At 33.1% G+C, this 25,391-nt stretch overlaps 3 protein-coding genes across 6 annotated transcripts; 2 read left to right on the top strand and 1 right to left on the bottom strand.

Annotated features, from left to right (window-relative positions):
- LOC123696140 (NADH dehydrogenase [ubiquinone] 1 alpha subcomplex subunit 6-like) lies at positions 1-2,147 on the top strand. The gene is made up of 3 exons (XM_045642178.1): positions 1-224; positions 1,079-1,194; positions 1,966-2,147. The coding sequence occupies exons 1-3, from the start codon at positions 101-103 to the stop codon at positions 2,092-2,094; spliced, it is 369 nt and encodes a 122-aa protein (XP_045498134.1). The 5' UTR covers positions 1-100; the 3' UTR covers positions 2,095-2,147.
- LOC123696139 (calcium-binding protein E63-1) lies at positions 2,142-20,180 on the bottom strand. 4 transcript variants are annotated; one of them, XM_045642174.1, is made up of 7 exons: positions 19,972-20,180; positions 15,103-15,135; positions 11,800-11,884; positions 7,798-7,941; positions 5,129-5,261; positions 4,453-4,601; positions 2,142-3,675 (listed from the first exon to the last, which is right to left on the bottom strand). In XM_045642174.1, exons 1-7 carry the CDS (start codon positions 20,059-20,061, stop codon positions 3,653-3,655), a joined length of 657 nt encoding a protein of 218 aa, XP_045498130.1. In that variant the 5' UTR covers positions 20,062-20,180; the 3' UTR covers positions 2,142-3,652. The 4 variants fall into 4 exon arrangements, with proteins under 4 accessions (XP_045498130.1, XP_045498132.1, XP_045498131.1 ...); XM_045642176.1 differs by lacking the exon at positions 19,972-20,180 and adding an exon at positions 19,433-19,733; XM_045642175.1 differs by lacking the exon at positions 15,103-15,135.
- LOC123696228 (mite allergen Der f 3-like) lies at positions 20,060-24,828 on the top strand. The gene is made up of 5 exons (XM_045642300.1): positions 20,060-20,195; positions 21,457-21,673; positions 22,284-22,390; positions 23,482-23,669; positions 24,590-24,828. The coding sequence occupies exons 1-5, from the start codon at positions 20,060-20,062 to the stop codon at positions 24,731-24,733; spliced, it is 792 nt and encodes a 263-aa protein (XP_045498256.1). The 3' UTR covers positions 24,734-24,828.
- Positions 24,829-25,391: the final 563 nt, after the last annotated feature.

Consider the following 25,391-nt stretch of genomic DNA (forward strand, 5'->3'; position numbering starts at 1 on the left):
TTAATCTGAAATCTAGAAATTCAAATTCCTACAAGACAAATTAACAACTAACAAATTATATTTTAATAATTTACAAATATATAGGTATCGTATATCAGTAATGGCCGATAAAGTAAGAGCTGGATGTAAATGCGTAAAACCACTTTTGTCTGCCAATTTCTGTGAGGCTCATACACGAGTAATCGGATTATATAGAGCATATTATCGTTTTATTCCTCATTTACGTAAGTTGCATTGCCCTCGTACATACGTTATTTGTAGTAGGGATTTGTAAACAGATAAAACATTCAACCAAAATTAAAATCTCTTCAGCTTAAAAAAAAATAATATTATAATTAGTAGGTACATACCTAGCTGTACAGCTATTTATTTAGGTGTAGGTACACCTAGTCAGACACATAAACTAGATATTTAATCTTATCTTTCTTTAACTAAAACATATTATTATTTATTGCTAAACGTGAAAGTTTTGTGAGGATGGATGGATGTATGTATGTTTACTTTGTTACGTTTTATGTGTACTTTGTTCCTGTATCACTTCGCGTTCTTAGATAGCTACTTTTTTATACCAAGTCAATCCGGGCAGAATCGATATGAGTTGCTACTTTATAGTTTTACCATAAAGTACATACTTACCTGTAAAGTAAAAAATTAGATACCTGTAATATATTGGTATCCGGTATCCATTGAATGAGCCAAATTGTTCCTGCCGTATGATATTAAAACCAGTGTCATGAAATTTCAATTTATCCTATCTAATATATCTGACGGAAAATTTGCGGTTTCTCACCTACTTATGGCGAGCGTAAAAGTGTCCTTTTTCCCTTAGTTCAGTAGCTATATCAGGTTTACAATCCTTTGAACCCTTAGAATGGTACCTACTGTATAAGTACCTAAAGCAAAGCTAGCATCGTAAATAGAAAGCTTATTTTAGTTTTATATATCTTCAGTGTTTTCACATTGTAGTTACCTAGTTGATTATGTGGGGTTTGTATCATTAATCATGATAAAATTCAGTATTTTGGTATAATATATATAATAGTTATTCGTAGTAAGTACCTACCTAATTTCTTTACAGTAAGATTGTTTGACATACCCAAAACTGAAGAAGACTGCCGTTGGAAATTACGAGAGCAATTTTATAAAAACGCTTGTGTTACAGACATTCGCGTTATTGACATGCTAGTTATAAAGGTAAATTTTTAAGATACTTACCTATTTGTTTTTGTTCATTTTATACTCGCAGGACAAGATAGCTAACATTATAAGTAACAACATTTGATCTACGACTTTTGATAATTTGTTAGATTTTATTTTCATAAGTACAAAAATAAATATTCATTTAATTTTCTGTTTGAATATAATAAACTCTACGCGCATCCCAAAAATTACGTAAACGAAGCGAACGAGAGGGGGAAGGGGGCGTCGCGTCGTCCTTTCGATAATGAATAGAACATCTAAGACAATATTAGGAGAGTACAATAAAAGCTTAAAAATAATTTATTGCGTTATGCCAAAAGTCGTAGAACAAATGTTGTTACTTATGATGTTAGCTATCTTGTCCTGCGAGGTTGCCGGTGTTTTACAAATAACCCTGTATAACTATACTAGCTCGCCCGCGCTGTCAAAGAAAAACCCGCATAGTTCCCGATCCCGTGGGATTTCCGCGATAAAACTTATCATATGTCCCGGGGTAAAAAGTAGCCTATGTCCTTTCTCGGGTATCAAAATACCTCTATACCAAATTTCATTCAAATTGGTTCAGTAGTTAAGGCGTGATTGAGTAACAGACAGACAGACAGTTACTTTCTCATTTATAATATTAGTATGGATGTTTGTTAGTATGCATATATTAGGCTATATATTATCACGCTCGCGCTATGATAACAGCGAGAGGAGCCACGCGGGTGAAACCGCGCGGCACAGCTATAATGTAATGTACATATATTGCGATTTTTTCTTCAGGGATACATGAATCTAAAAGAGATGACTAACAACTGGCAACAGAAAGGGCATCTTATGAGTAATTGGAACCCAACAGCAGAACCGAAGCCATGTGACTTTGTTGGAAAATTTTTGGCCGGCGTTGATTAAAATAATTTAATACGTTCAATCTGGGATTTGGGAAATAAATGGTTAAATAACAACATTACATTTATTTATAGCATATAATTTACATCACAATATACCTTTCAAAGGCATCAGGTTATAAACGGCTATTGCAAATTATATAAAATTTATAGCCTAGATATTTTGAGTTATGAAAAGGTATAGGTACATAATCATTTACCACCCGCATTTATTCTTCACATCAAGTAAAATATGTATTGTTTGTTAATTCAATAAATAAATAAAAACTCACATAAATAGTAACAAATCAATGAGCTAAATTGTTATAAAAACTTCATATTACTTAGCTAGGTATATAGTATATGTATGCAGGCATCCACCTATCAATAAATATGTAAATTAACATGATAATTATTTACAAATTTAGGTTTAAAAAGGCTCACAACCATAAAATTACAATATGATGTAAATAATCGCATAAGTATATACTAATAAAATTTTGGTGTATTTTCATACCCGTGACATTTACGGTAAACATATAGACTTAGAGCTAGCGCGCAAGAGCAACTTTTGTCTCCGCAACTATTTTGTCTCTCCCATCAACTCTATGGGGAGTTGCGTCGCTACGTGCGCGCACTTTCTTACTAGCCCATAGAATTGATGGGAGACAAAATAATTACGAAGACAAAAGTTGCTCTTGCGCGCTAGCTCTTATCATTTATGTTAAGAGTATCATCGATACACAGATAACTTTGATAGTAACTTAATTGTCTTTATATCGATCGTATAACATAAATAAATCCAATAAGCCGCACTTACGTGATTGAAAATCTCTTAATAAAGATACATTGTTTACATTTATACATCGACGCACGAATGAAAAATAAATAGCGCAATTGTTAAGTAATTTTATATAGCGTAGGTTATTTTTTGGATTTACATTTTTTTTTCTGATATGCCTAGTCTATAGACTATAACCTTACTGTATACATTTTTAGGTTCTAAATTTACCTTTAATTTTAACCTGGTTTATTAGATGTCTTTTTTAACATCAGAACATCTATCTCTCGTCTAAAGAAGGACACCGTTAAGGAAAATTTCGAGCCTAAAAAAGGTTTAGCTATAACCTACATTTATCTACAATTCAAATAAATATTATTAAAAAACGACTTAGTTTTTACTCTAGTACCAGAGTTTTTTCATTTACATGCTTTTCCTAGCTTATATCACCTGCGTAACAGTAGATAAGACAGTCTTTAACCATACTTAAAATTTATCACGAGATTAGGACGTTCAAGCTTCGATTGTATCAATCACAAGTAAATTTATAAAACCGGAAGCGTTACAATTTGTTTTCAATAAAATATGGAAGACGCGACTGTCGTCTTAACGTCTAGATTCTAGAACATTTTTATTAATATTCCTAGCACAAACACTTATCAAAAATATGGTCCAAAGATTGCCTTAAAATACGCAGTTCTACACTACGTTTCTCTTTCTGCTGGGGTTAGTCATTACACAAATATATCCAATACACTATTATTACATCTAGTGAGGTCTTTCTTAATCATAGAGGTACAGGTTACAATAGCATCTTCACGAACTCTGAAACAAGAATAAGATGATTATGATAATTTTGTTGTATAAGATTTATTTAAATTTATATTTATTACAAATGAACCACGGAATCTAAAACCACTAAATTATATGATCGGGAAAGACCTACTAAAGGTGAATATTCAACATCACTGAGCGGTAGATACTTGAGTGCTTCTCTCTCTTGGAGTATGGTATTAGATTCTCTCTACACTAAAACTAAATTTTATAAAGCCTATAAAAGGGTGGTAATTTTTTTTCGTGTTGCTTGGAAAAGTTTCTGCATCGAAATATTTTAGACATATTCTATTCATTTTATACATTTCAACGTTAAGGAACAAGATGGCATAGTCATAAAAATTGAGCATGTTTCATAAAGATAAGTTGTTCCGGAGTTCACGCTTGGTCTATATTTTACATGCAACCGAGTGCGATGTTACTGGCGTCTGCCCTACATATTAGGTCATAATATATACCTTCAATATATGGACATATACAAGCAAAAGGCCCCAACACTTAAGTTTCGTTAAAATGCGTTCTACATGCGATCGTTAAGCATTTGTATCGATTACCATTTAGGTCATCATCAATATCACCAGCCCAAATACATTATTTCTCATTCACTGCTGGAACACGCGCCTCCCATCAGGGTACAGACTACTCACTACTGCCTATAATCCACCACGATGGCCAAGTGTGTCACATGTCGTCAAACTGTTCATTATTCGGCGAGTTGGTTTACAATAAATCTAGACATAAAACCAATGCTACCCGTACGATATTTACCTTCATAATCAATCCTTCCGTCATGGTCGATGTCTCCGAGCGCGAGCACCTGGTTGAGCTGCGCGTCGGTGACGGGCTCGCCGATCATCTCCAGCGCCGTCCGCAGCTCGTCGCGTGTTATGTACCCGTTGTCGTCGCGGTCGAACACCCTGTATAAATTTAATACGTTTATTATAGTAGGGGAGATCATGGGGATCGACCTTCACTGATCTGATAACCGATCTGATTTTTTATTAATTTATAAACAAAGGATCCTTTACCTAGGCATATTTGTTTATAATTAATTATATTTCATAAATAAAACGTCTCTCGTTTGCACAACGTGAAAGTAAAGTAAAAAACATCCATACATTATAATAGACTTTACACTTGTGTTCAAAATATTAGCAGGTAGAAGGATATGCTAAGAACCAAGTAACTAATAAAATAGACAATAGTTTAATCGAAAAAAAATTGGCTTAAAAAGTCAAATATAGATCGAAATAATGATAAAAAATGTTCTCCGTACTTTAAAATTTAACGGTCGTTTTACAATTGAATTGTAATCCATTCTTAACAACCATACAATGTCACCTTCAGGCTTCAATAGCTATTCTTTCGTTTTGTATTATTTGCTCAACTATGTGGGTTTAATTTGAGTAAGTATATCAACTTGGTATTATCATTCGATACGTACTTAAATGCTGCCAGCAAATCTCTCGTTATTTCTTCTTCTGAATCACCACCACTCGTGGTGACATCCAGCCCTTGTAACGCCTGTATTTTCGTCACCCATTGCATGAAATCATTCTCATCTATTAGGCCATTTCCTGAAAAAAATCTCTATCTATATTCCTATATTCAACTGAAATCCGAACAAAACTGATTGAAATAAAACTTTTAAATTGTAGAGCTAATGCTGGAACTCTACAATATTAATTCTCGCACTCATTACCTTATTGCATCATTATACCGCATATATACTAGGTAGATATTATATTCGTTTTTCCAATCCATATTCTTTTTCTCAAAAACTATAGCAATATTGACACGAAAGATCAAAACATACGTAATAAAGGTATTGTAAGTAGAATGATGGATGTAGGCACCAATATCTAAAGAGTACCTACATTAAAATTAACGTAAAAATTTTACCGTAAAGTCTAATTTATTACCTACTCAAACTTCTTATCGAGAAACCAAAGCATTGATCTTGTTTAATTTCCATGACGTAGTACAAAGCACCTGGGCCGGATAAAAATACATAGTCGTAGCACGCAACCGTGCCCGTAAATGCGTTCCTTATCTTACATCAAAGCTACTTTCATTACATAAAATAAATCTTATTCATGTGTTGTATGTGAAATTTACGCGGCTCTATTATAAACATGTTGAGTCGAGAAGCTTATTAGCTGTGATATTTCACAGCATAAATTATTATGATCGTGACTATTGGTGCCAATTCCAATTTCGCTTTAACCCGATCTAATCCATGTATTACCTATTATGGAAGCTTGTCGGATGTAGGTTACCTACCTATATAATGAAAACATACAGTACAGTACAGAAGCTAATATGTATCATGTATCTTATATTATGGTAAGTCTTATATCATATCACTATATATAGCTAGATATGTAGTATCATATAGATATGTAGATACAAAACATTTTTCCATCTTAGGAAAAAATATTATGGTCTCGGGTGGGGAAATTTTTAAAAATATTTAAATAGAACGTTAAGCATTGGAATCATATTTTTGAATTAATTTACAACAGAATTAAATATAGAAATTAGTAAAACTAAATAATAAAATGAATTATTAAAACGACTTAGGTATACTTAATTAGATAATGTGGATAGAAAGTTGATATCGCACACGTGTTTATACTTTATAGAATTTATTTATTTATTTATTTTTAATTATATTTATTTATATATTATAATTTATTTATTTATTTATTTTTTTTATAATTAAATATGTATACCTACGTATACTTTTAGTTCGTAGATTTATAGATGCAATCATCGGTAGATATACTTTGTAACAATCTATTATAATTATAATGAACATGTTACTCTTATCCTATACTTATAGAAAGTACCTACTCAAATCGATAATGATATATCTAGGCCGCAATTTGTGTTGTTTATTATAGGAGAATGTAAAAAAGTGAAAATAAATATTAAAACATGCAGTCAAGTGACTTATAATTGCGTGATTGTATATTAGTTTTACTATTATATGATATTGATATAGATCGATTTATTAAGAAACCCGATTTGGATAAATAAGTAAAATAAGTTTCTTATAAGAAAGTCAAATTTTCCTTTTCAAGCGCAATAATTCCGATTCCGATGAATCTTCTAAATGCCTTTGTAATAACAAATGGACGTAATTAATCGCTTAATATATTTAGTACGCAGTATTAGCTCTGTTCTATAAGTAATACCGCGATTACGCTTTAGGGGTGTAAGGGCAGTAAGGGTAGGCATGTAAAGGTGCGAGGTCACCGGAAGCCGCCGCCAACACCGAACACGCCATTTCAGTCCCCTTCGAATGCTTCCGACAAAATAATCTCAATTGATTCCATGAACTTTTGTTTATTTGTTTTCAGGAGTATTTATATCGATTAGTAATTGCCGTCGCTGCCAAGTAAAGAGACGCTTCAATTATACAACAAATTAACACGTATTTGCTGCAATATTTCTGGGACATTTTTTTATGGATGCACTTTGATGACCCTTTTTTCTTTATATGAATAAAAACTAACATCAGTATATTTATTTCTGGCAAGTTTTCAAATCGAAGTGTAAAGTGGGCGATGCTCTGTACCTATAAGTACTAAAGCAAGGACATTTATTTTAAACTGTAATCAGATTTTGGCTACTAGCTTACGCGATAAATCATAGTTAATAGATCGATTACTACGGTCTACGAGAGATGTAATATACTAGTGTTCGGTAGGTCAAGAACGTACCTAGTTTTCTGGTGTACTATAATCAAAACATTACAGACATACTCGATTATAGTGAGAAAGTAGGTTGGTAGATATTTATACAGCCTATACAACCTAGAATGTGTAAAATGTGCACGTGTTACATGCAAATCTTCGATCGAAACGATTGAAGGAGTTGATGTAGGTACATTCTACGTTTCATTATATGTATTATGTACGTTAATATACAATTTGATTAGGTAGTTCTTGTATATTTTTAATAAAGATCAAGGTAATTCATTAATCCTATTAATTTATATCCATACAAGCTATTAATTTCACGGCGAGTATTTACCGTGACTGAAGTATAATCGCCGGCCAAGCCTTACAATGAAACCTAATAAAAGTATGAGTATAAAAGGCTTACCAGTTTTACTCGCGTCCTTAATAAGTTCCCCTATAAGTTCGTCGCTGACCTCGATGCCAAGGTTTCGCAGCATAAACTGCAATTCAGCGGGAGTCACGTGACCGTCGCTGTCCCGGTCCAGGAGACCGAATGCTGTCCGTAGATCTATAAGAAAAGGTATACATATAGTACCTATTCAAAAATATTTGGCTCTAGATTCACGTAGGTTCGATCCCGATTGATAAGTGGTATGATAAAAGACTATAAAGCCATCACAGGTTTGATTATTAGCTTTAAAAGACAGCTAGGTACCAATTTTACAGATCGTAATAAATATTTATTTGCATTTCAGCCACTAATTACTAGTTAAATTCAGAAGCACCTTTACTTACTATAACCGCTATAAATTTTACTATTTAAATTTTTATGTGCCGGAATTGCAATTTACTCACAGAAATCATTATCTTTTTTTAATGACATGTCACTCCTGCAAACTTTACTTAATTGTAATTAAGAAACTAAATGAAACTTTCCAACAAGAGATTGTACACTAATAAGACTGGTGTACATCGTGATGATGTTTTTATGAAAATGAGAGGCTTCCCATCATGATACCTTATACCGTTAACAATATTGACAAAAGATTAAGAATGCTAGGTACATGCCTCGTCTTCTTATCTTTAGTCATCGTCTATCGTACAGTTCTGCGTGCCACAAAGCCGATTGAATTTAATATAAGTCTACATTTTATTAAAATGTTACTTATCATTTGTACTACTAAGATTTCATTGCCAAATTATACTTGGTCTAACAAAAATAGGAAATATGGAACGTAGAACCAGATTTTGGCACTGAAACTTAATTCCCGACCTTTCGTATAAAATCCTCGAAGTATTAAACTTTCAAATAAAAGAGTCAAAATATAAAATAAATGTTGGTTATGTGTGTTGATATAATTAACGTCCGGGAATATGTTAAATGTTTATCAAGTATGCTTGGGCACAAATTGGATCACGATCACGCTCGTACGGCGTACCTACCTAAGAGATTATTATACCTTCACAGAAGATCGGTGTCATAATAATGGTGCACCTAGTTACTTGTATATTATCGGATTTTAAACATATGTGATTATACTCCTAATTTATTATTTATTTTTTTAAATTTTCTCTCATAAAAGATGTTTATTTCCTTGCCATCCAGATAAGATAATATGCCAAAATATAAGATATAAATAGGCAGTATGTAAGTTCAAATAAGGACTATTTATATTCTTAATCTAAACTCCAACTAAATAAACTCCGGTAAAGTATAAAATTCTGAATATAAGTACCTACAATATTTTTGATTAAGTAAAAAATGTTATGATATAGAACACGTGGAATTTCAGTATAAACTCTTTCATAGTCTTTCTTAACTTCCACGATTCTCACGTGTCTAGTGGAATTTAATTCAACATCATAAATTAATTTTAGTAATTTTCTTTCGCCAAATATTTGTAACGACTAGTAAACGTTAGGTAGTATTATTCTCGGACGTTTATTGCTTCCAAAAATATCACAAATGTATATAACTACATTGTGGAATGTACTCGGTAACCGGAATTTTTGTGCGACTCAAATTTATTTCCTCTAATTTTTTTATACTTTCGACATTCTTTGGCTCACAGCTGAACGGTGTCATTGATCCAGAAATATTGAAGCTATTGAAGTTTATGATTTGTAAACAATTAAAATATACGGATTGCCAAACATTTCACAATGTTATCTAAGTCTGAATTCTGCTGTAGCAAATGACAGTAGCTCATCATTTAAGTCAATATTTATCAGTGCTCTTTAAATAAGAAGCCTGAAACGTGAAAAATATCTTGGAAACTAGATTAGTAGTTAAATCTTTCAAAGACATTTATTACGCGTAATTATTTTGTCTAATTTACATATCATAATGTGTAATGAACTTTTCAAACTTGACAATTTGTTTCTACATTTTGAATGACTTGTGAATGACCTTGGAATGACCTATGTTATTTATGAATTGTAATCATACAAACATACATTTATTGCCAGAATTATATTTTCCTATATAGGTATATAATATGGAAATAAGCATTAGTTAATTATAATAATAATGCGAGACACGATCATAACGCAATTTAATATAGAACATAAACAAAGCTCCATAAAATCTCTCCTTATCATTTATCACGTTGATGAGATCGTAAGTCACCATAATGTTACTGCAAACATAGATAAAATGGCGACTTATTGCCAACCTTTTAAACTGAGTGTGTCAATGAAGGTAAACCATTATTCATTATATTCAGACGCATGAGAGTCGCGTAGGTCTAATTCGTAGCACAGGTTTGAATTACCGCTACGTAGGTAGGCTTTAACGGCGCGGCCGCGGTGGGTTCTTTACTTCTTAGTAAATAGTAATGGCACAGTCTAACAAACCATATTTCTGTATGCTGTAGTAATGGGGTAAGTATGGAAGTTTTAACGAGAAGTATGAACATACGAGTTTGCTTTAAGATTTTTTTGGTACCCATAATAATTAAATTTAGTATTAAATTAAAAAAAATGTCATAGCTAGATGATCTAGAAGTGTCTAGAACATTTGTATCATACTTAGTACCTATGTGATATATAACAATCCGCACATGAGCAGCATGGTGAATGTAGAACTAATTAATCCTCATAGAAAACCCATTCCTGTAAGTGGCTACAAAAATGGCCTAGCTATAATAATAATTACAAATAAATATAAAAGGCAATTTTATATTCTGTCCAAACTCCTATAAAAACTATAAAGTATAACCGTTACGAAGTTTAAGAGGAAAACTTGTTAGCAAACGTGTCCTATTAGGATTCATTGACGTAAATCCAGCCGAGAAATTAGCTCTACTTTTCAATTCGTATCGACTAATGTGGTAGTTTATACAGTCCACGTCGTCACTGAAATGAAATGTGAGCATAACGTCAATGTCAACTGTGTTTACTTCCCACCTATAGATAACATTTTTCACCAAACAAAGCAAACATCGTTCATTTCGTATTTTATTTTCCCTTCGATCATTGACTCTACATTATAATTAAACGGTGATGTAATAAACAAAACGTTTACGTAAAGATAGTAATTAAAACATTAACTACATAAGTACATACATTACAACAAAACATAAACGATTTACCTAGATACATATTAACGATATTCTTTTAGCATTAATCATGAATATCATATCGTAAAATATAGTCATAGGTACTTTCACCTTATATGTAGGTATTCTGATTTCTTCCAGAGATAATAATTAAGTATACAAATTCAAAATAAGAGACTATTGTTGCTTAGGATCAAGAAAAACAACTGAAGACAAAATATTTTATACCAAATTTTTAAGAGGATTATCTATACTCATTATGTTTTCCATTACAACGCGTTTTAGTTTGTTACTAGTTGTAACTATGTAATTGTTTTTGTTGCAACCACTTCGCGTAAACGATTTAAAGAGTAGAATAACAGTAATAAATATTAAAAAATCTATTAACAATACCTACTAAAAATCTGACATAATAATTATCTAAATATGTAGTACTATTTGTTCCGCGATCAAATTCAATTAAAAAAGATAGTGATCTCTTTGGTTGATTACAAGCAAACATGAATAATGGGTGTGGACCTTAGTGTGGACTCTAATATCCGTCATAATAGAGAAACTCTAGCACGGACGGACACTTATTCTGTCTAGACTATACATTAAGGTAGAACTCGGGGTAAAACTCGATTATGAATATCCCATATCATGTCAGTCAATCAGTCCGCACTAAAATGTATCTATACACGCCACACAATTTTGAATCTATTACAATCAATAATGTCTCGATATTCACAACAGTTTTTGATAAATTAACGTTCTTAACTATTTTAATAGTAATAATAACAAACGGTTGATTGATGATGATGAATGAAGACGAATAGCTGTATAAATATTACGTTTATTTATAGTCACTTTACTATGCTACTTACTTTTGAGCATAGCATCGCTGGGCGCGGGCACGACGGGCCTGTCGTCCACGGGCGACTGCTTCTTCTTTTTCTTTTCATCGTCTTGCTGCAACACACAACCGTTTTCCTGATCAGACATACATGACACCTCCGCGTCGGTCATAAATACAGTTGTAACAATAAACAAACACGATAGTTATACTGGAATACAAAGCATAAAATGACTAATAAGTACACTTTTTATCAATTGTAGAATGTTATCAATTTTGTCCCACTCTTTATCATATATTGATCAGTTAAATGCATTGTACTTTTGTATCAGCTTGAAATTTTATCAATTTACATAGAAATTTATAAAATATTCATTATATAATATCTACTACCTATATTACCTATCTATATATTTGGTAATCTTTTCTTTGTCTGGGTACTAAATAATACAATTGTTTTTTATGTTCTTTTGATTGTAATGCAATCAAGTGCCAAAGCAGATATCTATTAGAATTAAATATCATTTTAAAATTATTAGAATTAATAGATAGGTATTGAACTTTAAATAACCTAGAACAACTTTTTATAAATTATATATTCATTACTAGCCGCTCCGCGCGGTTTCACCCCCGTGGCTCCTCTCCTGTTGGTCGTAGCGTGATGGTATATAGCCTATAGCCTTCCTCGATAAATGAGCTATCTAACACCGAAATAATTTTTCAAATCGGAACAGTAGTTCCCGAGATTAGCGCGTTCAAACAAACAAACAAACCAACAAACAAACAAACTCTTCAGCTTTATAATATTAGTATAGATTCGACGTACCCGCACTGTGCGTGTAGGTAGGTAATAAAATTACATACAATTGGTAAATAGTAAATGTATAGAATATGTACCTACTAATCGTCATATAATAGTTTCATGTGCTTCAAATTAAATAAAAAATTTCGAAACGACCACACTTATAGAAGATAGAATGTAAATGAACATTTATAGGTAAATCTATTGACCACCCAAAGGCTAAACGAAAGGAATGTAAACCATATTCCACACATAATACACACATTAGTTTAATTGATATGACCTTTCATAAAGTTCAATAACATGACTGTGCTAACGAAGCCAATGTACTGGTTCTAAAAATACAAATAAACCAATTTCAGTTTCTATAATAATTAACGTTGCTGAAATTAATCAACGTATGACAAGGTTTGGATTCAACGAAAAATCGTGCAACCTTAACCTTTAAGTATATCAATTTCCATAACTCAGAAGGAAAATTATAGGTTTACTTTGTCTGCACAATAACGTCATCAAAATATTAAAGATACTCTACACAACTTAACGCCTATTTAGGAGTTTGAAAAAAATATTTCGAATAAACAGGGTTCAATAATTCGATTTGTTGTTGTTCTTACTCTTTTTTATATATGTTGTTATGTAGTAAGCAGTAAGCTCGTATTTATTTAGAAAGCAGATACAAATTCTTACGTGACACTATTTCTTTATTGTTTCGAAAGTATGGATGTATTACAATTAATAACTAGGTGGCGAGTTGTGCAGATTATGTTTTCTCATAAAACCACGATGTAACCACTTTTCTTGCGATTAAATTAATTTCATTTCAGGTAGGTAGGTACATCAGGAAGTTGCAACACACTCCAAAATATGAATAAAAGTAAAAATACCATAACTTGAACAAATATAAGCATGAAAATGTATCGTCGTCTAACTGCCAAGAATTCTCGAGGACAATTTGAATATATATTTAATAGGGCTACCGCTGACCGCTCACTATCAATATCAAGGGAGAAACGCAAATTAATTATAAAATAATTTTACTGGTGCAAATGAATTTGTATGGAAATAGCTTATGTCGCGTTTGGCACACTGTCAATTCTCACATGGCTAGTAAACACCTATTGCGGTCCAAAAAAATATGACATCGAAATGCAACTTTGTACGAATAATATAACACAAAGTAGCCGATGTGTAACGCCGCCATCTTCAAAGAGCACATTAAATCAATCCGTTACATACACTTCAGCATTTCGAGGTTAACACGTTTTATGCTGACATTTGTATCCGTGGCCTGCGGTTTCGGGAAAAATGTTTAAATAACAGTTTACATAACCGTCGCAATGTAAAAAGAATCACCGCCGTGATTGTATTAGCAACGAAATTGTCTTTTTTTAGCAATAGGTATGACAGCCAATTAGTTAATACTTTTACGATTCCGTATAATAACGAACACTCGATATAATATCTCAAAGACATTTATGATTTTAGTAGATTGCATGTTTTACAGTATTTCTAACATTTCGATGGAATACTTATGATTCTCAAATCCTAATAAATAGAATACCTAACTATGAGCACACAACTATGCCGTGTCCTTGCTACATATTTTTAAATTCTCTAATTTTATCAATAAGATAAAATGTGCGATAAAGTGAATTATATATAATGAGACATATCTTTATGAGATTCCACTTGGGCGTATTCTTAAAACAACGTATTATTATTTTAAATTGATAGATATGCAGATAAAATAATGTTATGACCGTGTAGGCAAATATTATCTCAAATAATAGATACCCCTAGATACATACATAATACATATGGAACGAACGCTAATAAAATAAAATAAAATCTGATAATTTCATTTTGGGTAAGTATACCTAATAAATCTAACAGGGGTTAATTATTAATTGTTATACTGATTTAAGCTCTTTACCTATCGTAAAGCGCTTACATAAACACAGGGAAGCCATTTTTATTTAGCACATCACACATGTATAAGTATAATACTCCATCGTCATCATCAAAGCACGAAAAAGATTAAAGAGCCAAGTTCAAAGTCAAGGTGACCAAACAATCTCTATATTTCAAACACATGAAATACTATAGTCGAGTTAACGAATGTGTGAACGCATGCTCTAAAGATTCCAAACATTTCGTAAATGGGTCCTGTGGCCTGTGGGCAGGAATGCAAGTGGTACTGTGGGCAGGCATATAACGAAATACTTATTCAACTATTTCCACTGCTCTACAAAGCATTTCGTAGCCGCATGGACATTTTCTAAATTATTTTGCTACAGCTTCGTACGATGTAAACTGTAGTAGATGTAGTGACTAGTGTAACATGTGTATTATGTACATTGTACTCGCTTATAAAAAATTGTATGATATAAAGTGCAGCGCTACCTTATTGAGGAAAGCGCGCAATAATAAAAAAGTACCTGTGCCATAATAAAAACGTGCTATAAAGCGAGATTCACTTCTTTTATTATTTATTAGGTACCTTTGTTATTTATCATCATAATTGCTTACCTTTTTTCTACTTCGGGAAGTAGTAGCCATTCCCTGTAATGAAAAAATAATAATAAATGTATGACTTAAAGCTAATATTATGAGGGGTTTCTATATCACTCTATACTTTTATATTTATGTAAATGACTACAGTTGTGAATCGCACTGTGTATACAACTACCATTGATAAGTATGTAATTTGAAAATTATGAAATTACTTAACCATGAAGATCTTAAAGTAACATGGAATTTAAAAAAAAAATTTTTTTTGAAAAAATATCGGATAAAGCCGCATTGGCCTTTTGAGTTATTCGATACACTGGTTATAAATTTAAGGTCCAGATTAAAAAAATACGTGTTATTTCAAGGAATTCTCCGAAATCTAGAGGTAGCATCAGTACAATTAAAAATTTGGCTTGTTATTAGTGGCCAATAAAAATGAGTATTGGAATCTTTCCAAGTAAACCAGATAAACGAAAATCTACATAATTCTTAGAAATTTTGACGAGTTTTATGCACAATATACCTACATATAAACAAAAATATAAAATGTTCTCTATTTCTGTTTATTCGTCTAACAAAATGGGTCACCAAGAGTTTTTCAATTTCCTTCTTACAAACATTTAACATTCATTAATTGTTTATTGCGGTTAATATGTAAATTTCGCAGTAAGTTGTTAATTTTTTTGTTATTATCAAATGTTACAAGCCAAATCAATAATTTAGTTGACTTACATATCGCTTGAACCTCAGCAAGCCCTGTCGAATGTTTTTAAGTAAGCGAGCCCATTGACAATTGGAATTCATAGCAAACAATAAATTTAGACTGACCGTGTTAATGATTTGCTCTTGATTCGAATTCGGAATAATGGGGGTAGTGACCGACTTGCCTATCTTCTAAAAATAATACATCTAAATTCTAAGCCACACCGTCGGATGTGTACTACTGGCTATTATTGTTTCTGTTCCACTGAATATTCTTTTTCCTATTGTATATTAGTCGTCGAATTTATGCAAGCTTTTTCTGAGAAGAAAGTTTGGAACGACATCAACAGTACTGCCTACGCAAGCGCAACTCTCGTAGAGACAGAGCGCTTATTATTTTACCCACTTCCATTAAACTTTTCGTCTTTATTTATCTTGAAACGTATATATTATAAACGTAAATTAACCAAAATTATGTTATAGGTACCTTGGTACTAAACGAAGTAAAGATAAAAAGTCAGCAAAAAATCTCTCTCAAAATGTAACTTTTTCTTTATACCTATTATATCTATAAATATAAAGTCTTAAAATATTTCCAAATAAGAACTATAAAACCATGCCCAGAATTTTGCTCCTAAAACTAACAAACTTAGTTCATTAATAAGTTATTTCATAACACGGGAGTAGACATACTATAATCTCTTCGCACTGAAGGTTTGCATAATATAAGCGTTACCTACAATCTACATTACCTGTAAATCCGTCCTGGAACAATTTGATTATTATTACAAAGGCTTTATAATAATGAAGTTTCGTATAGCTTATAACAACATGGCAAATTAAATATCTTTTACTTTGCCTATAACTGAGATTTCAGATATCTTTGAATTACTACAAATAATATAACGACAAAAGACGAATTATATCGGTTTAATATCTTTGGGTATGTTCGGTACAATGGAATTTTAATCTCGAGTAAAGGAAAGAAGGCAATGCCGACGTCGCGTTACTCGATCGATGCGGTCAAACCTTTCGATGTAAAAGTCAACCTTGCACCCTGTCCCCACTACTTATAAGTTATAAACATAACTACGGAGTGTGTCGTCAATCGTTTCCAAACATTATATATAATTAAAACAGAATACGTAAACATAGCTCACTTTTAATTGGGCTCTGTTGATACAAACAATAAGCCGAAACGGGTAGATTGAGCACGTATTTTGTAGAATTTCATGTATCGTATCGTAGACGTACAATTCGTACAAATATGTAATTTATACAGTATACTCATATATTTTATTATTGCAATAACTATAATATCAACCTAATATATTCTTATAACTTTCAACGTACGTAGGTAGAGCCTGATTATGTTGTGATAGGTAAATACCAATCAAAGATAAGGAAAGAAAATATGCTGGCAAGAAAATGAACGCATATCTAACGTGAGAATGTGAGAATTTAATTACACGTATTTATAAGATGTTTCACGAAAAAGCTTTAATTTTATTAAAAAGCTCTAATATTGATATGCTATTTGCTGTCAGAAATTTTTAAGTTACTGTTTACGTTTTATTCATTTTAGACTAAAGTACGCTCGAAACGCAAAAATAAAGACTTCGCTTTACCATTTTTATTCATATTCACTTCATGCAATGAAATTTACTAGTTATATTTTATATTCATTTTAATGGACGTCCATAAAACGGCACTCACGTAAGTTACCATTAATGACATTGGCTGATCGAAATCATTTTACAAACGCCAGCGGCCAGACCTCAAGCCCAATCATATTCATAAAATTTTCTTGAAAATGTGCTCGGTAACTAATAAACTTTTATGGGGTTAAAACATAATATTACAAACATCGCACCACAAATACCGTTTATGGTTTGTTAATAGTATAACAATATATAAACATACTAGGTTTCCGCCTGCGACTTCGCCCGCGCAGTCAAAGAAAAACCCGTATAGTTCCCGTTCCCGAGGGATTTCCGGGATTGCGTCATTTTTTCGGGATAAAAAGTAGCCCATGTCCTTTCTCGGATATCAAAATATCTCCATACCAAATTTCATGCAAATTGGTTCAGTAGTTTAGGCGTGATTGAGTAACAGACAGACAGACAGAGTTACTTTCGCATTTTTAATTTAGTATGGATAAGGCAGGTTATAGATGCCAAAAACTGTGATCATTAATATCATTTCGATGATGGACATAATGAACATTGGGCATAATATCATCGTGACAAAATACTCAGGATCTTATCATGGTTCGTCAAAATGCTTAATTATTCTGCGTTCATGCCAACGATAGCCAAATCTGTTATTTTGCCAATTATGTATTCTGCGACTGTGAGCAAACTTCTCCATAGACTCAGAAGCTTTAGAAAATTATTAACCACATCAATTGTCCAGCGTTGGAAATTCTTTATTGGTTTTATTAAACTTCGGACACTTAATTTTAATTATAAATTCAACAAGATCTAGATCATGACAAAAGCATATTATTGTAACAATACAATCTACAGATATTAACGCTCTCACAATTATTTCCCTACGTTTTTTCATAATTATTGCTGTTAGCATTGCACTCATTAAACTTATTTTAAATTTTAAAATCAATATGTAACTAAGATTCCCAATTGCAATTAAGATTTTAGATTATGACGAAATATTGTATGCCGCTCTATTCAGCTCTACCTTTTGAAAACGAATGTATTACTTTATTTTTAACATTCCATATGTCTTATTATTACTATTAAGATATTAATCAATATGCTTCAAAGCAGACGTTGCAGGCTAGACTTCCGTTGGGTACGAAAATTTAAGAATGTCCGGTACTTAGGTACATTTTATTTTCACTTTTCGCCTCGTTTCGCACTCCGCCGTGCGACTATTTCATTGTATCCAAATGGAATTTATTTTCCATTTGGATACATTTAGTCAGTTACTTTCCAACATGATTGGGAAACAAAATAATATAATAGCACATCATATTAGAGCATCAATTAGTTGTTACTTCTGAAATTTCTAAAAGGCGTATAATTTCAATTTCACACATTGGAAAACTAAATGGCACAGCTTACTACTTCGGCCCCAATATCTACAACCCGCTTCTGCTGTTAAAGGACTGAAAGTTTTTATTGACCCTCCAAAATCCAAATGCTCTTTAACTTTCTTACATAAAAACTCCACGTTATAATGGTTGGTGACTATTATTAATTGTACGACCACATTACATAGTATGGTATTCTTACGTTGCACTTCTAGACCCAAGTTCTAGATAGATAAATGTTTCAATCATTATCATAGAAAGTTATGTTTAACTCGACAAACTTATGGGTTAAAACTTAGTGTTATTAAATAACGCTTAAAAAGTGCAAAGTTAAATTTCATATGGTTTATACACAACACAGTCACCCACAATTCAACTTGATGTAAGTCTATAAAAATTTATCGCTGTATCGCTGCACAATCAAAAACTCAATCCATTTGAAACACACATCACTGTTCGAGGATAAACATCGTTGAATTACATAAAAACCAAGTGATAGAACTTTTTAGTCATGCACACTTATCAGTATTGTCATAGATTTAAGAAGGAGCGATAGAAAAGTAACAAACGTATATGTTCCAAACTTGGTACCTATGCTTTAGGCGAGTAAGGAAATTCAGGAGCGTGGACGGCTCGTTGACGCCGCCTTGTCAGGAGATGACACACGTACGGTGCCGCTCGTGGTAACCGACTTGCAGAGTTCGTTTGAATGTCTGATGTCGCGCCAGGCCTTTGTACGTCGCGTTGGCTGTTCGTTTATTGCGCGAGTATTTCTGTATATCACAGCCATCGGACAAATCACGGCCATGCGACCCGGCCCGAACGAGCGCTCTAATAATAAATTTTGTTTATATTTTCTTCCCTTGATGTCTTTTCCGATTCTGTATCATCGCGAAACTACTAAAGCCTACGGATGCAGACTTCTCTAATGACCTGAGAAGCACGTGCGTCTATAAATAGATCGCGACGCGAGCGCGACACATCAATTTGCCACATTATCGTATTTTATTGGAATACTTAGTAAATAGCATGAAATTGAATTGTGGCGCCAAATAGTATACGTGTAGAGTGTACGTGTCTGTGTGCGGTTTCAGCGTTCATGGTACGTGTAGAACGAGTTCGTTACGTACCGAAAACGTCTCAGAGATCGCGCTGCAAAAGGCGCCAAAGCCGGATTGCGCGGGCGGAGTTTGCGGCGGGGTGCCGCTCGCGCGGTCCATGGCGCGGTGTGGCCCGGCGGTCGGCAGAGCACTGCCGCTCGCCGCCGCACGCCGCTCGCACTCGCCTCACGCTCGCGCCCTCGCTCCCTCGCGTTACATAAACCCGGCCGCTTACCCGCTGCCCGCTACCACCTGTCTGTTGTTACTATGTTTTGGCATCCCATGCACTACACAATACACAACAATAACACTACTAAATAATTATAGACATTTATTTTTGTCGTCTTGTACAAAGCGTGTGGCTATGATTAATTTCAAGTGACATCTTACAACTTTTTAAGGCGACCCAACTTATAAGATAATGTTTAATATACTTCTAAAAGGAAACATCTGATTAAGGTTTTTAAGAAACTATTCCTCAAGCATTCTAAATCTTATCTTCATAAAAATATTTCCCTAATCTTCTTAAATAAACTATTCTGTTCTGCAGCATAGTAATTTATATAAGCCAACCTGCAATAAGCTAATGTTCATTGTATTATTATGAGTGTTCTTAATTCTTCTAATCCGATATATAGTTATTTATTATCACACATCGAAAAATGTTTGTATTTTTTTAAATGTATTGTATACCTAGCATATGTGCATAAACATATTTTCTATTCAAAAATATATCAATGTTTTTGTTGTGTTAGCTTGCTAAAATCAAGAAATTATACTTGAATTAACTGGTTATCATAGAGGGCCATTGTTTCCACTTTCCTCCGTGCGACACTTACCTGATGACTAGGTAAATAATTATGTTCTCGTTACACCTATGTGTTACTTAGATATTATTAGCTATCCGACCGCAACTGCGTGTCTACCTAAGCCTTATAAATAATATTAGAAAACCTTCCTCTTGAACCACTGTACCTATTAAAGAAACCGTATCTATTTTTTAAGAAGAGTACTCAGTAAAAGCCGAAGGCTACTGCATTCAAAATATTCAAAATATATTTAGTAAAAGTATGATTAAAAACAACACCTGAACATACATACGTCATGGATTTCTACAATACCTTCGTAAATAGTTACGGAAGAATTATGGTTATTTTATTAGTGTTTTAGACTTTAAGTGATAATAATCGCACGAAAATGTTTGGCTATAAAACCGTTCCGCAAACATATTGGTTTGCTGTGTTTAGTATTTCGTGTTCGTGTTTATTTATAACAGAATGTCGAAGAATTAAAAGGGTAATTGGCGGAGAGGAAGTCGCATGTGGTATTTCTATTTAAACTTCTTGCATAACACACATTCAACACGATAGTAAAATTAATGTCAACCTTCCTGAAGCTATTGCTTGCAGTTATTACTGATAACTACTTTTTACTTCTTAAAACAATACACAATCCATGTTAAATCTCACATTTTTTATGTAATACATACTAATCAACATAATCACAATCTTGTAGGTACACAAGTTCGAGTGGCTTCTCTTAGAAATTCATCAAATTCTCATCATTTGTGTGTTGCCACGGTAATAACCCCTCATCATGCCGTCACAGCAGCTCATTGCGTGGAGGAAACTCCTCAAAGCTACATGTTGCAGCTAAATAACCACTGTATAGAAAGTCAAGATGTCCCTAAAGCTCAAGTTCTAGAGATTATCAAACATGACCTTTATAATCCGTAAGTTTGTTGATGATTATATTTTTAAAACTGCAAAACTCTATGTGCTCTATGTACCTACAGAATGTGTTTCACGAGGTCTTTAGTTACTCTAAAGATATTATGTTTATTCATTAGCCATTAGGTCACTAAACACGCCCTAATATTATAATCTTCCTATAAGTGTGTAAATTTTGATCGTAATGTACCTACATACTGACAATTTTATTATTCAAAACATATGTAACGGTACATAGCTAACTAACGAAAATAGGAGGCGCTAAAATCTAATCTAAACACCAGCAGACGCCGCAGAACAGTTATAGAAAATTGTGATAATGCATGATCATGATGATATATTAAATTTCGGAGATATATTACAGAAACCTAAGAAAATTAAAAGCTCTAGTGGCTTGATAGCAATTTCTAACATTTTATCAAATTAAGGTCACCATGCGAATAATATCTTCCCATTGAACTACAGCTATCTCTACAAATATTGCGTTTATTTTTTCAACGTATATAAAAATATCACTAATAAATATTTTTTCTGTCTGCCAAGTGTGAATTCATAAAACCATATGCACATTGTCGTACCTATAATCTATATTAGCAACTTATACGGTTTCAGGTTTTCTTACGAGCATGATATAGCTGTGTTACGTGTAAAGCTCAATTTTACTGATATGACGTCGCTTAATGGGAACATATTGCCCGACTCCTCGTTCGGTATATCAGGTAACTGTGAATGAACTGATAAAAATGCTTTACCTTCGAGCAATCAGCGCTGTCAATTTGAACATGCTATTATTAACCAAATTCTTGAGAGCTTGCCAAGCACATCAATTAAATTAAGAAAGTGACATCGGCACACACAACGACGTTATATGACAATTTAATGCTGATAATTCACTGTTAATGAAGAGATAAATGCATGTCCTATTTTTACTGATATGTATAAAGGAGAGTGATGCATCATTACGTCTTAGTTCCACCGATGCGATAAAGACTGAGAGAAGAAATTAATGGATTGGTATAATTACAATAAAAAATCTACAAATAAATTAATGAATATTAGACAATACGTTAGAATACATCTTCTAATACATAAAATTCCCCTGTCAAAATGTTAGTTACCATTCTCCTCCAAAACGGCTGGACCGATTCTCATGAGTGTGCATATCGAGTAGGTCTGAGAATCGGCCAACATCTATTTTTCTTACCCCTAGGTGATGAAGAATTGAAGAGTAAGGCTTTTGCAACATTTGCCGGTACAGCTAGTAATAATATATAAACTTTGACAATACTGCTTTTACTACTAAAATATGTAGTGACCTTGGTAGTGACATATTTTAGTGATTTTCACGGATATTAGTGCCCTTACGCACTAGCGGTTAACCGCGGGGGCGGCTAACCGCGCGGTTAGCCGCTTTCCCATTTTAATATGCAACCGCTTATGATTGTACGCACTAATCATAAAAGCGGTTGCATATTAAAATGGGAAAGCGGCTAACCGCGCGGTTAGCCGCCCGGCCCCCGCGGTTAACCGCTAGTGCGTAAGGGCACTTAAGTTCCTGCTTTATTCTCGATTTTCCTACCACTAGTTACACAAATTGTAGATATCGTTCACGTTTATGTTTTAAAACATACCGTACCTACTCCAATCAGTTTTTGACATGATCGTTTGATGCTATAGAAATTAAGAAGATGGAAAGTAGCAGCTTTTTGGAACGAATTTAATCTTTATTACTTTTAATTCCCATCGGTTCTTCCAAGTACCTAGGTACCCATATATAGATACATCTATAAAACTTCCATGTTATTTTTAGGGAACTGTAGAATATACGGCTACGGATACAGAGACATGAGTGTACAAGAAACATCAGAAACTTTGCAATCCGCTGATGTTCAACTCGTGTCATTAGATGAATGCACTATGTCACTTGGACCAGGATTGGCTCCTAATCCACTCGGCGGAATGTTGTGTGCTATGGGAGATGGCGTTGATGCTTGCCAGGTAATGAGTTGACCGTGAAGTCGGTATTTAAATCATACAATATAAAGTACCTAACGAATGGAAAAAACGGTAGGTACGTATGGAAATATATTTTTGCTCTCTTTTCGATGTCTCAAAAATATATTTGCCTGAGACCTTTTAAAGTCAAGATCAAAAATATTGCCATCGCTGAATAATCACGAAGGGTTTGTTCAATTACCAACATCTTATAGTCTTATAGATCTTATAGATATATTATAAAGGCGAAAGTTTGTATGGATGTATGGATGTTTGTTACTTTTTCACGTAAAAACTACTGAACCGATTTGAATGAAATTTAGCACACATATAGAGGGTAACTTGGATTAACACATAGGATAGTTTTTATCCCGGAAATCCCACGGGAACGGGAACTATGCGGGTTTTCCTTTGCAAACGCGGGCGAAGCCGCGGGCGGAAATCTAGTTATAACATAAAAGCTTATTATTATGATAGAGAAAATATAAGACGTTATTTTAAATTTATGATAATGTCTGCAAGTGGGATTTATATCATGATAAAAAGATAAGTGCGTAAAGCAGGATTATTTAAATAGCATTACATAATACGAATATGCATTTACAAGAAATGTAGAGTCGTAGAGCTAGGATTTTATTAAACCCGCAGCTCTAAGATTGGTAGAGTGTGATTTTCTTGGTTCATATTAGACTAAAGTGATTTCCACATCCCATTATCTTGTCGAAGCTATTTGGAAACCAAAATTATCTCGGTTGTTGTATTTTAGCATAGGTAAGAGAAATTTCACAGAACCACTTTGTTTATTTTTATCTTCTTACTAATTACGTTAGAATACATGATGATAAAATCGTTATTGCTAACCAAAATTAAATATTTAACTATAGACCTACTTATATAACATAGTATTATTTGGTACCTTTCAGGGGGACTCGGGAGGCCCACTTTTATGCGCAGACAAAGTTGAAGGCTTGGCTAGTTATGGGCTCAGTTGTAATGTTCCTGGAATGCCCGGAGTGTATGTCAGCATTGGAGCACATCTAAAATGGTTGCGGAGTATTATTTACTGACAAAAATTTTGAATTTCTACGTAGTCAAAAGTACGATTTTATTAACTACTGTAGACTATTACGATCTGCGTCTAATAAAATAACATATTTACAAATATTTGAGTCTTTTATAAGCCTTTTTCAAGTAAAGTTCAACGGTAATCGCATTACCCGGGTTTCTTACATATTTGTTATTGATAGCCGTCCGTAATATGCGAGTCTACGGTTGGTAGGTATTCCTCTTATGTATTATTAAGTCGAACTCAAGTTTCAACGAACCAATTTCAATGGAATCCAGAATAAAGGAACTGCAGACTACACGTAGCGCAGCTTTCATAGTACATTATTAAATTCTAGAAATATCTGTTTGTTCACCAATATCAATATCTAATATGAAGTTTTCTTTCTCTTTAGGTATAAGAGTATTTATAATGAATATTTATTTGTTTATAATAAACACGTTATGACTAATGGATTATACTTGCCTTGTAATCTATAGCTTCCGGTGAATGTAGATAAAAGAGACCGTTATCACGATATCTGACGAGTTAAGATATTATTGTTTACGTTCCGAGCTAATGAGGACCGGCTGACATAGCTAATTGGTTAATGGTTACGAACATGTTACGAACAAAACTAACGTTTTTTTTCAAAAGCGCATGAAAAAAAATATTACAAT

Source organism: Colias croceus, chromosome 12, assembly GCF_905220415.1.
Source record: "Colias croceus chromosome 12, ilColCroc2.1".
NCBI lineage: Eukaryota > Metazoa > Arthropoda > Insecta > Lepidoptera > Pieridae > Colias > Colias croceus.